At 46.0% G+C, this 14,476-nt stretch overlaps 1 protein-coding gene and 1 long non-coding RNA gene across 2 annotated transcripts in view; one reads left to right on the top strand and one right to left on the bottom strand.

The window, feature by feature from the left end:
• Window positions 1-14,476, top strand: part of LOC141992923 (uncharacterized) — a 132,657-nt gene that overhangs the window by 81,749 nt on the left and 36,432 nt on the right. The window lies entirely within an intron of this gene.
• On the bottom strand, window positions 9,752-11,176 carry LOC141992922 (myb/SANT-like DNA-binding domain-containing protein 7). Its single transcript, XM_074962265.1, has 2 exons — window positions 10,513-11,176; window positions 9,752-9,933 (listed from the first exon to the last, which is right to left on the bottom strand). Exons 1-2 carry the CDS (start codon window positions 11,093-11,095, stop codon window positions 9,848-9,850), a joined length of 669 nt encoding a protein of 222 aa, XP_074818366.1. The 5' UTR covers window positions 11,096-11,176; the 3' UTR covers window positions 9,752-9,847.

Here is a 14,476-nt window from a genome sequence, read left to right as displayed (position 1 = left end):
CTCGAGCCCCCACCCAGTGACCTGGGACAAATATATACCACCCCCGCTGGGCGCCTCCAAGAGGCAATACTTCCCCTCTCGCAAGCACATAGTCTGAGTGTAGCAAAAAGCCTTTTAATAACAGAGAGAAACAATGTGGCATTATGTTGGGGAAACACCAGCAACAGGATTCATAACACAACTCATGAGCAAAAAACCCACCCCAAGCAAATTGGGGCGTGTCCTTTCCCTTTGGTTCTTGAGTCCAGCAACCCAAAATCACCCAAAGTCCCAAAAGTCCAACGACCCAAAAGTCTCTGTCCCTGGTCAGGGCAGCCCCAGAGTTCAAAAGTTTATCTGCAGAGTTTCACCTCCCAACCTGGGTGGAGATGGGCGGGGAGGGTGTTAAGGGGCACCTTACGTGGTCCAAAGCTGATGGCCCCACCTCCCCATGGGGCTCCGCTCTGCCAGCCGCCCCATGAGCTGCTCTAGGCATCCGACAAACTGCTTTGCTCCACAAGCTGCTCTGCTCGCCGTCCCGCAAACTGCAATGCTCTGCCAGCCGTCCCGCAAACTGCTCTGCTCCACAAGCCGCTCTGCTCGCCATCCCACAAACTGCTCCACCATATATCTTCAGGCTCCCCCACTACTTAACACAACACTCAGTGATTTCAGCTCTTAGTAAGTTTAGGTCTTTTGTGATTTCAGCTTGTAGTAGGGGAGCCTCAGTGCTGGTGCAGCATTAGCCCAAAGTGAATTCAGCTCAGCAGCCTGTAACTAGACTCCTAATGGAATCAAAATTAGCTCTGATATTCCACAGTGGAAAGAGGAGGAAGTGCAGTTAGGGGGCCCATGCCACCAAGTATTAATACCTGTCCCCAGCCTTGATACCTGTCCCCAGCCTCCAAGGTGTAGGATAGCTCAGTGGTTTGAGCTTTGGCCTGCTAAACCTAGGGTTGTGAGTTCAATCCTTGAGGGGGCCATTTAGGGATCTTGGGCAAAAATTGGGGATTGGCCCTGCTTTGAGCAGGGGGTTGGACTAGATGACCTCCTGAGGTCCCTTCCAACCCTGATAATTTAACGAGTGTCCTTTTGGCAATAAAATAAAAAACTCTCTTTATTTAAGACATTATTTCTGATATTTATGATGAGCGGGGGGAGAAGTAGGGGTGTGAGTGTGTGTGTGTTACAGATATATAAAAATAGTCACAGTAAAAAAGCAAGGGGATTTTCATTCCAAAGCATGTGACAGAGCTGCAGTTTGTGATGACACACTGCAGTGTTGAGAATAGAAGGTATTGCAGCGTAGCCTTTGTTTAGTGAAAACGTGTTGATAAGATTAATGCATAAATAATCGTTGATACCTAAGTAGCCTTTATGAATAGAAGCAAGTTGCTTGAGAGAGCCATAATTTCCTCTTTTCTGGCTCTCTCCATGGTGCTTTGACCCCAGGTATTTGCTTTTCAGGGATATAATTCAGCTTGAAGAAAAAAGAGCATGTCAAATTAATGGAAAGAAAAGTATGAAATTGATCCAGTTTTTTGCGTGTGATGTAATTCTGTGATATAAAGTGCAGTGGCCATCCCTGCTTAAAGGTATCTATTCCATTTGTCATTTCAAAGCATCCAGTAAAGAACAATGCACTTTGAGGAAGAAAGGAAAAGGTTACAGTATGCCACTGGGCTACAAAAGAAAACAGCTCTATTTTTCTTTGTTAATCAGTTCTTTCTGAAATCAATTAGGTTACAGAAGCTGCCCAGTAAGTACCTTGGTTACTATGGAGACTAACATGGGAGCTAGGGGGAAAAAGAACGGTTTCAGAGTAACAGCTGTGTTAGTCTGTATTCGCAAAAAGAAAAGGAGTACTTGTGGCACCTTAGAGACTAACCAATTTATTTGAGCATAAGCTTTTGTGAGCTACAGCTCACTCCATCGTATGCATCCGATGAAGTGAGCTGTAGCTCACGAAAGCTTATGCTCAAATAAATTGGTTAGTCTCTAAGGTGCCACAAGTACTCCTTTTCTTTTTGGGGAAAAAGAAAAATTTTATTTTTAAAAGTCAGAATTTTGTGTTCTATTTTTTGAACCTTTTAAAGAAAATTGCAAACTGTTTTAATTGTTTATCACCCACTTTGAAACAGTTTTGAGTGTTGTCAATTTTGTCTTAAATCTGTGGGGTACTAAGAAAAAAAGTATTTATTTTTCAGCTGGCAAGGAGAAGTTCTAAAAGAATCAGTTTCATACTGACAGATTGACAAGACAAAGGACGCTTAGCTCTGTCTTGTAGTTTTTTTGCCCACATAGAAAACCAACAAGGTTAAGTAGAAACTTAAAGGTCAAAATAAAATAAAAAAATAAACAGGAGTAACTGAATATGATTTATGTATATATTCAATTTTTTTTGCCAGATTTAATGTTTCTTTCAATAAAGGTCAGACTAGAATTTATGCACATAAAGTACTTAATACTTCCCCTTGATTTTAAAAAATACTGTGTTTATAGCTAAATGAGAAACTGGTTGTTTATGCATGAAGCAAAATGACTTAACATCTTAATATAATTTTCAGTGTGGTTTCCTCAGCTCCTAAATCATGACCTGTAAACTCATTGCCTATCATTCTCGCTATAGTATAATCTAGAGTATAGGGAGAGATGGCAGTACTGCCTATAATTTAAGGTTGCCTTATACTTCCCATTATAAGAACCTGTTTTCAGATGGAATTGAAGATCTGAACCCTGCTGACAACCCGAGATTGGGGTCATTATGGTTCTACATGATGAAACTCTTTATTTTTTCAGTTTGCTTTTTGGAAAAAAATAGGAAAGTACTATGGCTGTCAAGCCGTTCAAAAAATTAATCGTGATTAATTGCATTGTTAAACAATAATAGAATACCATTTATTTAAATATTTTTGGATGTTTTCTACATTTTCAAATATATTGATTTCAATTACAACACAGAATACAAAGTGTACAGTGCTCACTTTATATTTATTTTTTGATTACAAGTATTTGCACTGTAAAAAATCAGAAATAGTATTTTACAATTCACCTCACACAAGTACTGTAGTGCAATCTCTTTAGCATGAAAGTTGAACTTACAAATGTAGAATTATGTACAAAAAATAACGGCATTCAAAAATAAAACAATGTAAAACTTTACAGCGTACAAGTCCACTCAGTCCTACTTCAGCCAATTGCTCAGCCAAACAAGTTTGTTTACATTTGCAGGAGATAATACTGTCTGGTTCTTGTTTACAATGTCACCTGACAGTGAGAACAGGCATTCTCATGGCACTGTTGTAGCCAGAATCTCAAGATATTTACGTGCCAGATGCACTAAAGGTTCATATGTCCCTTCATGCTTCATCCAGCATTCCAGGGGACATGCGTCCATTGCTGATGATGGGTTCTGCTCTATAAGAATCCAAAGCAGTGGGGACCGACACATGTTCATTTTCATTATCTGAGTTAGATGCCACCAGCACAAGGTTTATTTTCTTTTTTGGTGGTTCGGGTTCTGTAGTTTCCGCACTGGAGTGTTGCTCTTTTAAGATTCTAAAAGCATGCTCTACACCTTGTCCCTCTCAGATTTTGGAAGGCACTTCAGAATCTTAAATGTTGGGTCGAGCGCTGTAGCTATTTTTAGAAATCTCACATTGGTACCTTCTTTATGTTTTGTGAAATCTGCAGTGAAAGTGTTCTTAAAATGAACAACATGTGCTGGGTCATCATCCGAGACCGTTATAACATGAAATATATGGCAGAATGAGGGTAAAACAGAGCAGGGGACATACGAATCTTCTCCAAGGAGTTCAGTCACAAATTTAATTAACAAGTTATTTTTTTTAATGATCATCATCAGCATGGAAATATGTCCTCTGGAATGATGGCCAAAGCACGAAGGGGCATACAAATATTTAGCATATCTGGCACGTAAATACCTTGCAGTGCTGGCTACAAAAGTGCCAGGCAAATGCCTGTTCTCATTTTCTGGTGATATTGTAAATAAGAAAACTTGTGAGTCTTAGCGATTGGCTGAATAAGAAGTAGGACTGAGTGGACTTGTGGCTCTGAAGTTTTACATTGTTTTGTTTTTGAGTGCAGTTATGTAACAGAAAAAAAATCTACATTTGTAAGTTGCACTGTCACGATAAAGAGATTGCACTACAGTACTTGTATGAGGTGAATTGAAAAATACTATTTCTTTTTCTTACAGTGCAAATATTTGTAATAAAAAATATACACTTAGATTTCAAAAAGAAAAGGAGTACTTGTGGCACCTTAGAGACTAACAAATTTATTTGAGCATAAGCTTTCGTGAGCTACAGCTCAGATTTCAATTACAACACAAAATACAATATATATGAAAATGTAGTAAAACATCCAAAATATTTAATAAATTTCAATTGGTATTCTATGTTTAACAGTGCAATGAAAACTACAATTAATCACAATTTTTTAAATCGCGATTAATTTTTTTGAGTTAATCGTGTGAGTTAACTGCGATTAATCGACAGCTGTAGAAATTACATTTTAAAAAATCTCTTAAAAGAACAGTAAGGTTGAAAAGTCAAGCATTCAGACGTTAGAAATGCTAGAATTAAGGCTATCTGTGTAACCTTAATTTGGTCCCCTAGTATGTGTCCATTATGGTACTGTCACTTAGAATTTTCTTTTGCTCATGTGATATGCAATTACCAGCAGAGTTTTGGGATCCTAGGTTGTCATTTTGGAGGCTATTAGGAGAAAGATAAACAAACGTTCACGAAAACACAAATCCTATGTTTTATATCTCTGCGATATAAGTGTATGAGTCTCAACTAAGCTTTATGGTGCCCTGCCCTCTTTTAGGGTATGTCTACACTATGGAATAAGGTCGAATTTATAGAAGTCGTTTTTTTAGAAATCGGTTTTATATATTCGAGTGTGTGTGTCCCCACAGAAGTGCATTAAGTGCATTAACTCGGCGGAGTGCTTCCACAGTACTGAGGCTAGAGTCGACTTCTGGAGCGTTGCACTGTGGGTAGCTATCCCACAGTTCCCGCAGTCTCCGCTGCCCATTGGAATTCTGGGTTGAGATCCCAATGCCTGATGGGGCTGAAACATTGTCGCGGGTGGTTCTGGGTACATATCGTCAGTCCCCCCCTTCCCTCCCTCCCTCCGTGAAAGCAAGGGCAGACAATTGTTTCGCGCCTTTTTTCCTGAGTTACCTGTGCGGACGCCATACCACCGCAAGCATGGAGCCCGCTCAGGTAACCGTCACCGTATGTCTCCTGGGTGCTGGCAGACGTGGCACGGCATTGCTACACAGTAGCAGCAACCCATTGCCTTGTGGCAGCAGACGGTACAATACGACTGGTAGCCGTCCTCGTCATGTCCGAGGTACTCCTGGTCGCCTGTGTGATCAGGAGCGCCTGGGCAGACATGGGCGCAGGGACTAAATTTTTAGTGACTTGACCAGGTCATTTTTTTTAGTCCGGCAGTCAGTCCTATTGAACCGTCTTATGGTGAGCAGGCAGGCAATATGTCCTTCTGCACCGTCTGCTGCCAGCCAAAGATGTAAAAGATAGATGGAGTGGATCAAAACAAGAAATAGACCAGATTTGTTTGTACTCATTTGCCTCCTCCCCTGTCTAGGGGAATCATTCCTCTAGGTCACACTGTAGTCACTCACAGAGAAGGTGCAGCGAGGTAGATCTAGCCATGTATCAATCAGAGGCCAGGCTAACCTCCTTGTTCCAATAAGAACAATAACTTAGGTGCACCATTTCTTATTGGAACCCTCCGTGAAGTCAACCCTGTAAGCCGTGTCCTCAGTCGCCCCTCCCTGCGTCAGAGCAACGGCAAACAATCGTGCATCTGAGTTGAGAGTGCTGTCCAGAGCAGTCACAATGGAGCACTCTGATTGGGCTAAAACATTGTCGCGGGTGGTTCTGGGTACATATTGTCCGGCCCCCGTTCCCTCCCTCCCTCCGTGAAGGCAAGGGCAGACAATTGTTTCGCGCCTTTTTTCCTGAGTTACCTGTGCGGACGCCATACCACCGCAAGCATGGAGCCCGCTCAGGTAACCGTCACCATATGTCTCCTGGGTGCTGGCAGACGCGGTACGGCACTGCTACACAGTAGCAGCAACCCATTGCCTTCTGGCAGCAGACGGTACAGTACGACTGGTAGCCGTCCTCGTCATGTCCGAGGTGTTCCTGGTCGCCTGTGTGAGGTCGATCAGGAGCGCCTGGGCAGACATGGGCGCAGGGACTAAATTTTTAGTGACTTGACCAGGTCATTTTTTTTAGTCCGGCAGTCAGTCCTATTGAACCGTCTTATGGTGAGCAGGCAGGCAATATGGATTGCTAGCAGTCCTATTGCACCGTCTTCTGCCGAGCAGCCATGAGATGTGGATGGCATGCAGTCCTTCTGCACCGTCTGCTGCTAGCCAAAGATGTAAAAGATAGATGGAGTGGATCAAAACAAGAAATAGACCAGATTTGTTTTGTACTCATTTGCCTTCTCCCCTGTCTAGGGGACTCATTCCTCTAGGTCACACTGCAGTCACGCACAGAGAAGGTGCAGCGAGGTAGATCTAGCCATGTATCAATCAGAGGCCAGGCTAACCTCCTTGTTCCAATAAGAACAATAACTTAGGTGCACCATTTCTTATTGGAACCCTCCGTGAACTCTACCCTTGTAAGCCGTGTCCTCAGTCGCCCCTCCCTGCGTCAGAGCAACGGCAAACAATCGTGCATCTGAGTTGAGAGTGCTGTCCAGAGCAGCCCAATGGAGCACTCTGATTGGGCTAAAACATTGTCGCGGGTGGTTCTGGGTACATATTGTCCGGCCCCCGTTCCCTCCCTCCCTCCGTGAAGGCAAGGGCAGACAATTGTTTCGCGCCTTTTTTCCTGAGTTACCTGTGCGGACGCCATACCACCGCAAGCATGGAGCCCGCTCAGGTAACCGTCACCGTATGTCTCCTGGGTGCTGGCAGACGCGGTACGGCATTGCTACACAGTAGCAGCAACCCATTGCCTTCTGGCAGCAGACGGTGCAGTATGACTGGTACCCGTCCTCGTCATGTCCGAGGTGCTCCTGGCCACGTCGGCTGGGAGCGCCTGGGCAGACATGGGCGCAGGGACTAAATTTTTGGTGACTTGACCAGGTCATTCTCTTTAGTCCTGCAGTCAGTCGTATTGAACCGTCTAATGGTGAGCAGGCAGGCAATACGGATTGCTAGCAGTCGTATTGTACCATCTTCTGCCGGGCAGGCAAGAGATGACGATGGCTAGCAATCGTATTGTACCATCTTCTGCCGGGCAGGCAAGAGATGACGATGGCTAGCAATCGTACTGTGCCATCTTCTGCCAGGCAGGCAAGAGATGAGGATGGCTAGCAGTCGTACTGTGCCATCTTCTGCCGAGCAGCCATGAGATGTGGATGGCTTGCAGTCCTTCTGCACCGTCTGCTGCCAGCCAAAGATGTAAAAGATAGATGGAGTGGATCAAAACAAGAAATAGACCAGATTTGTTTTGTACTCATTTGCCTCCTGCCCTGTCTAGGGGACTCATTCCTCTAGGTCACACTGCAGTCACTCACAGAGAAGGTGCAGCGAGGTAGATCTAGCCATGTATCAATCAGAGGCCAAGCTAACCACCTTGTTCCAATAAGAACAATAACTTAGGTGCACCATTTCTTATTGGAACCCTCCGTGAAGTCCTGCCTGAACTACTCCTTGATGTAAAGCCACCCCCTTTGTGGATTTTAGCCTCCTGAAGCCAACCCTGTAAGCTGTGTCGTCAGTCGCCCCTCCCTCCGTCAGAGCAACGGCAGACAATCATTCCGCGCCTTTTTTCTGTGCGGACGCCATACCAAGGCAAGCATGGAGTCCGCTCAGCTCACTTTGGCAATTAGGAGCACATTAAACACCACACGCATTATCCAGCAGTATATGCAGCACCAGAACCTGGCAAAGCGCTACCGGGCGAGGAGGCGACGTCAGCGCGGTCACGTGAGTGATCAGGACATGGACACAGATTTCTCTGAAAGCATGGGCCCTGCCAATGCATGCATAATGGTGCTAATGGGGCAGGTTCATGCTGTGGAACGCCGATTCTGGGCTCGGGAAACAAGCACAGACTGGTGGGACCGCATAGTGTTGCAGGTCTGGGACGATTCCCAGTGGCTGCGAAACTTTCGCATGCGTAAGGGCACTTTCATGGAACTTTGTGACTTGCTTTCCCCTGCCCTGAAGCGCATGAATACCAAGATGAGAGCAGCCCTCACAGTTGAGAAACGAGTGGCGATAGCCCTGTGGAAGCTTGCAACGCCAGACAGCTACCGGTCAGTTGGGAATCAATTTGGAGTGGGCAAATCTACTGTGGGGGCTGCTGTGATGCAAGTAGCCCACGCAATCAAAGATCTGCTGATATCAAGGGTAGTGACCTTGGGAAATGTGCAGGTCATAGTGGATGGCTTTCCTGCAATGGGATTCCCTAACTGTGGTGGGGCCATAGACGGAACCCATATCCCTATCTTGGCACCGGAGCACCAAGCCGGCGAGTACATAAACCGCAAGGGGTACTTTTCAATAGTGCTGCAAGCTCTGGTGGATCACAAGGGACGTTTCACCAACATCAACGTGGGATGGCCGGGAAAGGTACATGACGCTCGCATCTTCAGGAACTCTGGTCTGTTTCAAAAGCTTCAAGAAGGGACTTTATTCCCAGACCAGAAAATAACTGTTGGTGATGTTGAAATGCCTATATGTATCCTTGGGGACCCAGCCTACCCCTTAATGCCATGGCTCATGAAACCGTACACAGGCAGCCTGGACAGCAGTCAGGAGCTGTTCAACTACAGGCTGAGCAAGTGCAGAATGGTGGTAGAATGTGCATTTGGACGTTTAAAGGCGCGCTGGCGCAGTTTACTGACTCGGTTAGACCTCAGCGAAACCAATATTCCCACTGTTATTACTGCTTGCTGTGTGCTCCACAATATCTGTGAGAGTAAGGGGGAGACGTTTATGGCGGGGTGGGAGGTTGAGGCAAATCGCCTGGCTGCTGGTTATGCGCAGCCAGACACCAGGGCGGTTAGAAGAGCACAGGAGGGTGCGGTACGCATCAGAGAGGCTTTGAAAACCAGTTTCATGACTGGCCAGGCTACGGTGTGAAAGTTCTGTTTGTTTCTCCTTGATGAAACCCCCTGCCCCTTGGTTCACTCTACTTCCTTGTAAGCTAGCCACCCTCCCCTCCTCCCTTTGATCACCTCTTGCAGAGGCAATAAAGTCATTGTTGCTTCACATTCATGCATTCTTTATTCATTCATCACACAAATAGGGGGATGACTACCAAGGTAGCCCAGGAGGGGTGGTGGAGGAGGGAAGGAAAATGCCACACAGCACTTTAAAAGTTTACAACTTTAAAATTTATTGAATGACAGCCTTCTTTTTTTGGGGCAATCCTCTGTGGTGGAGTGGCTGGTTGGCCGGTGGCCCCCTCACCGCGTTCTTGGGCGTCTGGGTGTGGAGGCTATGGAACTTGGGGAGGAGGGCGGTTGGTTACACAGGGGCTGTAGTGGCAGTCTGTGCTCCAGCTGCCTTTGCTGCAGCTCAACCATACACTGGAGCATACTGGTTTGGTCCTCCAGCAGCCTCAGCATTGAATCCTGCCTCCTCTCATCACGCTGTCGCCACATTCGAGCTTCAGCCCTCTCTTCAGCCCGCCACTTACTGTCTTCAGCCCGCCACTTACTCTCTTCAGCCCGCCACCTCTGCTCCTGGTCATTTTGTGCTTTCCTGCAGTCTGACATTATTTGCCTCCACGCATTCGTCTGTGCTCTGTCAGTGTGGGAGGACAGCATGAGCTTGGAGAACATTTCATCTCGAGTGCGTTTTTTTTTCCTTTCTAATCTTCACTAGCCTCTGGGAAGGAGAAGATCCTGTGATCATTGAAACACATGCAGCTGGTGGAGAAAAGAAAAGGGACAGCGGTATTTAAAAAGACACATTTCATAAAACACTGGCTACACTCTTTCAGGGTAAACCTTGCTGTTAACATTACATACATAGCACATGTGCTTTCGTTACAAGGTCGCATTTTGCCTCCCCCCACCGCGTGGCTACCCCCTCAACCCTCCCCCCTCCCTGTGGCTAACAGCGGGGAACATTTCTGTTCAGCCGCAGGCAAACAGCCCAGCAGGAATGGGCTCCTCTGAGTGTCCCCTGAAGAAAAGCACCCTATTTCAACCAGGTGACCATGGATTATATCTCACTCTCCTGAGGATAACACATGAACGGATGTTGCTTGAACGCCAGCAAACATACACTGCAATGCTTTGTTGTACAATGATTCCCGAGTACGTGTTACTGGCCTGGAGTGGTATAGTGTCCTACCATGAAGGACGCAATAAGTCTGCCCTCCCCAGAAACCTTTTGCAAAGGCTTTGGGAGTATATCCAGGAGAGCCGCGAATGCCAGGGCAGAGTAATCCTTTCACATGCTTGCTTTTAAACCATGTATAGTATTTTAAAAGGTACACTCACCGGAGGTCCCTTCTCCGCCTGCTGGGTCCAGGAGGCAGCCTTGGGTGGGTTCAGGGGGTACTGGCTCCAGGTCCAGGGTGAGAAACAGTTCCTGGCTGTCGGGAAAACCGGTTTCTCCGCTTGCTTGCTGTGAGCTATCTACAACCTCCTCCTCATCATCATCTTCTTCGTCCCCAAAACCTGCTTCCGTATTGCCTCCATCTCCATTGAAGGAGTCAAACAACACGGCTGGGGTAGTGGTGGCTGAACCCCCTAAAATGGCATGCAGCTCATCATAGAAGCGGCATGTTTGGGGCTCTGACCCGGAGCGGCCGTTCGCCTCTCTGGTTTTCTGGTAGGCTTGCCTCAGCTCCTTCAGTTTCACGCGGCACTGCTTCGGGTCCCTGTTATGGCCTCTGTCCTTCATGCCCTGGGAGATCTTGACAAAGGTTTTGGCATTTCGAAAACTGGAACGGAGTTCTGATAGCACGGATTCCTCTCCCCATACAGCGATCAGATCCCGTACCTCCCGTTCGGTCCATGCTGGAGCTCTTTTGCGATTCTGAGACTCCATCATGGTCACCTCTGCTGATGAGCTCTGCATGGTCACCTGCAGCTTGCCACGCTGGCCAAACAGGAAATGAGATTCAAAAGTTCGCGGTTCTTTTCCTGTCTACCTGGCCAGTGCATCTGAGTTGAGAGTGCTGTCCAGAGCGGTCAAAATGGAGCACTCTGGGATAGCTCCCGGAGGCCAATACCGTCGAATTGTGTCCACAGTACCCCAAATTCGACCTGGCAAGGCCGATTTAAGCGCTAATCCACTTGTCAGGGGTGGAGTAAGGAAATCGATTTTAAGAGCCCTTTAAGTCGAAATAAAGGGCTTCATCGTGTGGACGGGTGCAGGTTTACATCGATTTAATGCTGCTAAATTCGACCTAAAGTCCTAGTGTAGACCAGGGCTTAGTGAGGTGGAAGTGATTTTGAGAGAATCTCTCGAGCCAACACAATTGGAAGCAGTTTGAGGGTTTTTCTTTTGTAGTTTCCTCAACCCAAAGAGAGGTTGCAATAGCACCCCTCCTGTAGCATAGTCTCTAGCTTTCACTGTGGGCCAAATTCTGCTTTTAGTTACCCTGATCAAGCTCATTGACATGGGTAGCAGGTATACCTGAGGGTAGCCTTTGATGCTGTGTCTATACCTCAGACAAATTGTTATAGTGAAAATACACGTTTAAGGTAGCTCCAGGATTTCCAAAGTGTGGTACATGTACCACTGGTGGTATGGATGCTCGTGGGAAGTAGTATGCCACAAGTGCTTTAAAAAAGAAATCATTTTTCAGTTTCAGTCATAACATGCACTGTAGCATGCCGGAGAAGCAAATGCACTCTCCTGGCTGCTTTTAGCCATAATGATGAACAACATTCACTAACCATGCCAGCATAGTAGTTTTATTTAGTGGTGTATTGTGCACTGTGGCTGTGCAGATGTGTGCTATACTCTCACCTGGGTGGCTTTCTGCTAGCCCTAGCCTTCAGTTTGTGCTGAGCCACACAGGTCTCTTCTCATCTGAAAAGATACGTACGTACAGGGATGGTCCAAAAGGACTGCAAAACCTGCAGCTGTACGGAACCCTGAGACCAAAGGGACCCTAAACAGAAAGCCACCCAAAGCAGGAGGTCCCTCTACACTTCCTGCTCTGCTGGGGCTGCGGCCAAGCCCCTGCAGGTCTTTGGGTCAGGGATGTACTGGGAGTTCCCTCCTGTCTCTGCAAGGAAGTTGTAGGAGTGGGGTGGCAGTATTTAAAAATTATTAATCAGGTTCCAGAAGTCAAGAGATGGGTTAAAAATTGTGAAATTAAAAAAACCCCAAACCACACAATCTTGGATTCTTTTTATTTACCTTCTGGTTTCTGAGCCTTTTGGGTGCACTTACTTCACATTTTCAAGCCTCTCTCTGCAGTCATGAGATCTAGAAACATATTTATTAAAAAACCCAAAAGCTGAGATTCTCATGCAGTATCTTGATTTCAGGAGCTGGGCCTTTAAGTAGCTCGCCAGAAATTCTGAGACATGGGATAAAATCATGAGAATTAGCAACACTGGGATCAGTCAGGTCCAGTTGGATAAAAGCCTGGCTGCAGACTAAGAAGAGTTGCCTGGCTCCTCAACAACAGAACAGCCAGCTGGCTGCAATTTGAGCCTTCCCACAGCGTGAGGAGTCACTTGGCAATTTTCCCAGCACTGCAGGATATCAGGGGCCCTGCTTGGGAGGAGGCCAGAGCTGCCAAGGAGCAAGAGGTCTGCTGGAGCTGAAGTTGCTTGATGCCCCAGTAAAGACTCCCACTTTCAGCCAAGACTTAGGCTTGTGTTCACCCATACTCCAGATAGGAATTATCAGGAACATCTAATTGACATTAGTCCATTAAAGTTAGTTCAGCAGCACACACTGAAATATATCAAGATGTCACTTATGACATATTTGTTTCTTGTAATTTGAGTAATGTGAAAGGCATAAATAATACTGGCTACTTCATTGTGTTCCTTTTTGATGCATTTTCTAAAATCTTGAGCTATTTAAAAGAGGTGCTATCACCTATCATCAAACATTTTAGGCTTTCTTAGGCATTTATTTTACTATGCAGCCTGGAAATACTTAAGTTAAACACACTAAGGCCTAAAATAAATGAGCCCAAAGAGGTGAAGTTTGCACATGGCACTTCAAACATCAATTTTTTTAAAGAAGCTGGTACGTGATCCAATAACGTTTGGGACCCACTGAGGCAGAGCATAGTTGAGGGTCACTTTTAAGGAACAAGGTTGCTCTACGCTTCTTGCACATGCCTTCAGCAATATTATTGGGGCTGTACCAATAGCCCATGCGGGTGCTGATTCAGCCTGCAGTGCAGCTGCAGCATGTTGCACTGCACAGAGAAGAAGGATTAGGGTAAGCCTTGAGGGATCTGCTTCTAGAATTAAGTGAAAAGAGATGTGTCTTGGAGAGAGAGCATCTAGTTTCCTGGAAGAAACCACACTTGAGCTGCAGCTGAAATTTCTTCATATTTATTGGTTCAGGCTGGGTTTTTGCGCTTATTGGAGCATCTTGCTTCTAAGGCTATGTCTACACTGTGGCTGGAAGTGTCTCCCAATCTGGATAGACAGACTTGGGCCACCTCTGCTAGAGCTAGTGTGCTAAAAATAGCAGTGTGGATGTTGTGTTATGGGCGGTGACTCTTGCTAGCCACCCAGTTTCAAGCCTGCCCAATCCCCTGGGTCCAAACTTGGGTGGTTAGCTTGAGCTGTGGCCAGTGCCACAGTGTCCACACTGCTATTTTTAGTGCACTAGCTCGAGTGGCACTAGTGCAAGTCTGTCTACCCAGGCTGGGAGGCACACTCCCAGCTGCAGTGTAGACATACCCCCATCTACATTTTTATGCTAGGAATGCATGGTTTAATCTGTCACAGCGTTGTGTACACTGCTGTTCCCTCCATTCTTTAACCTGCTGTTTGTCTGGGGAGAAAGAAGCCAAGTCCTTTCAGTGCCACAGGATTCCTGTGAAGCCTCCTGGATATACCTGCTCGACAGGAGACTCTTTCAAAAGGGCAAAGCCAATGTCCTTAGCACTGCTGCAAGGGAAGGCTCAGTCAGTATCATGCTCCCTTTCTTGCCTATCTTGTACTTCCTCCATAATTTAGGAGCTTTTTTGTTATTGCAGGAGTCATTCGAAAGTGAAGTACAATTAGAAGAGTTGAAATAAGTTTAAACCTCCTGGTTCTGCTGATGTTTTTACCTCAGGTTTTGACCTGTGAAAGATTTGTTAAATCTACAGCTCTGGCATGTTACCTCAACTATGTTTTCAGTGTTAACATTCTAAGGCAGGTGGCTTGTAATGAACAAGTATAGGAAACATGCAAAGCATGGTGTCTGCCACTGTTCATGACATATTACAGGACAATGTTGGCACAATTGTCTGATCTGAGGGCAGAAGGA

This window comes from Natator depressus, chromosome 8 (assembly GCF_965152275.1).
Source record: "Natator depressus isolate rNatDep1 chromosome 8, rNatDep2.hap1, whole genome shotgun sequence".
Taxonomy (NCBI): domain Eukaryota; kingdom Metazoa; phylum Chordata; order Testudines; family Cheloniidae; genus Natator; species Natator depressus.
Note: the sequence above shows the minus strand (reverse complement) of the source record. Positions and strands in the feature narration are given on the sequence as shown.

Bases quoted from the DNA above. Each gene is read 5' to 3' on its own strand.
- LOC141992922 (XM_074962265.1), bottom strand. From the start codon at position 11,095: ATGCAGAGCTCATCAGCAGAGGTGACCATGATGGAGTCTCAGAATCGC. The intron at 9,934-10,512 runs GTGAGTGTACCT...TTTCTCCACCAG, and splicing joins AGGCGGAGAAGGGACCTCCG to CTGCATGTGTTTCAATGATC.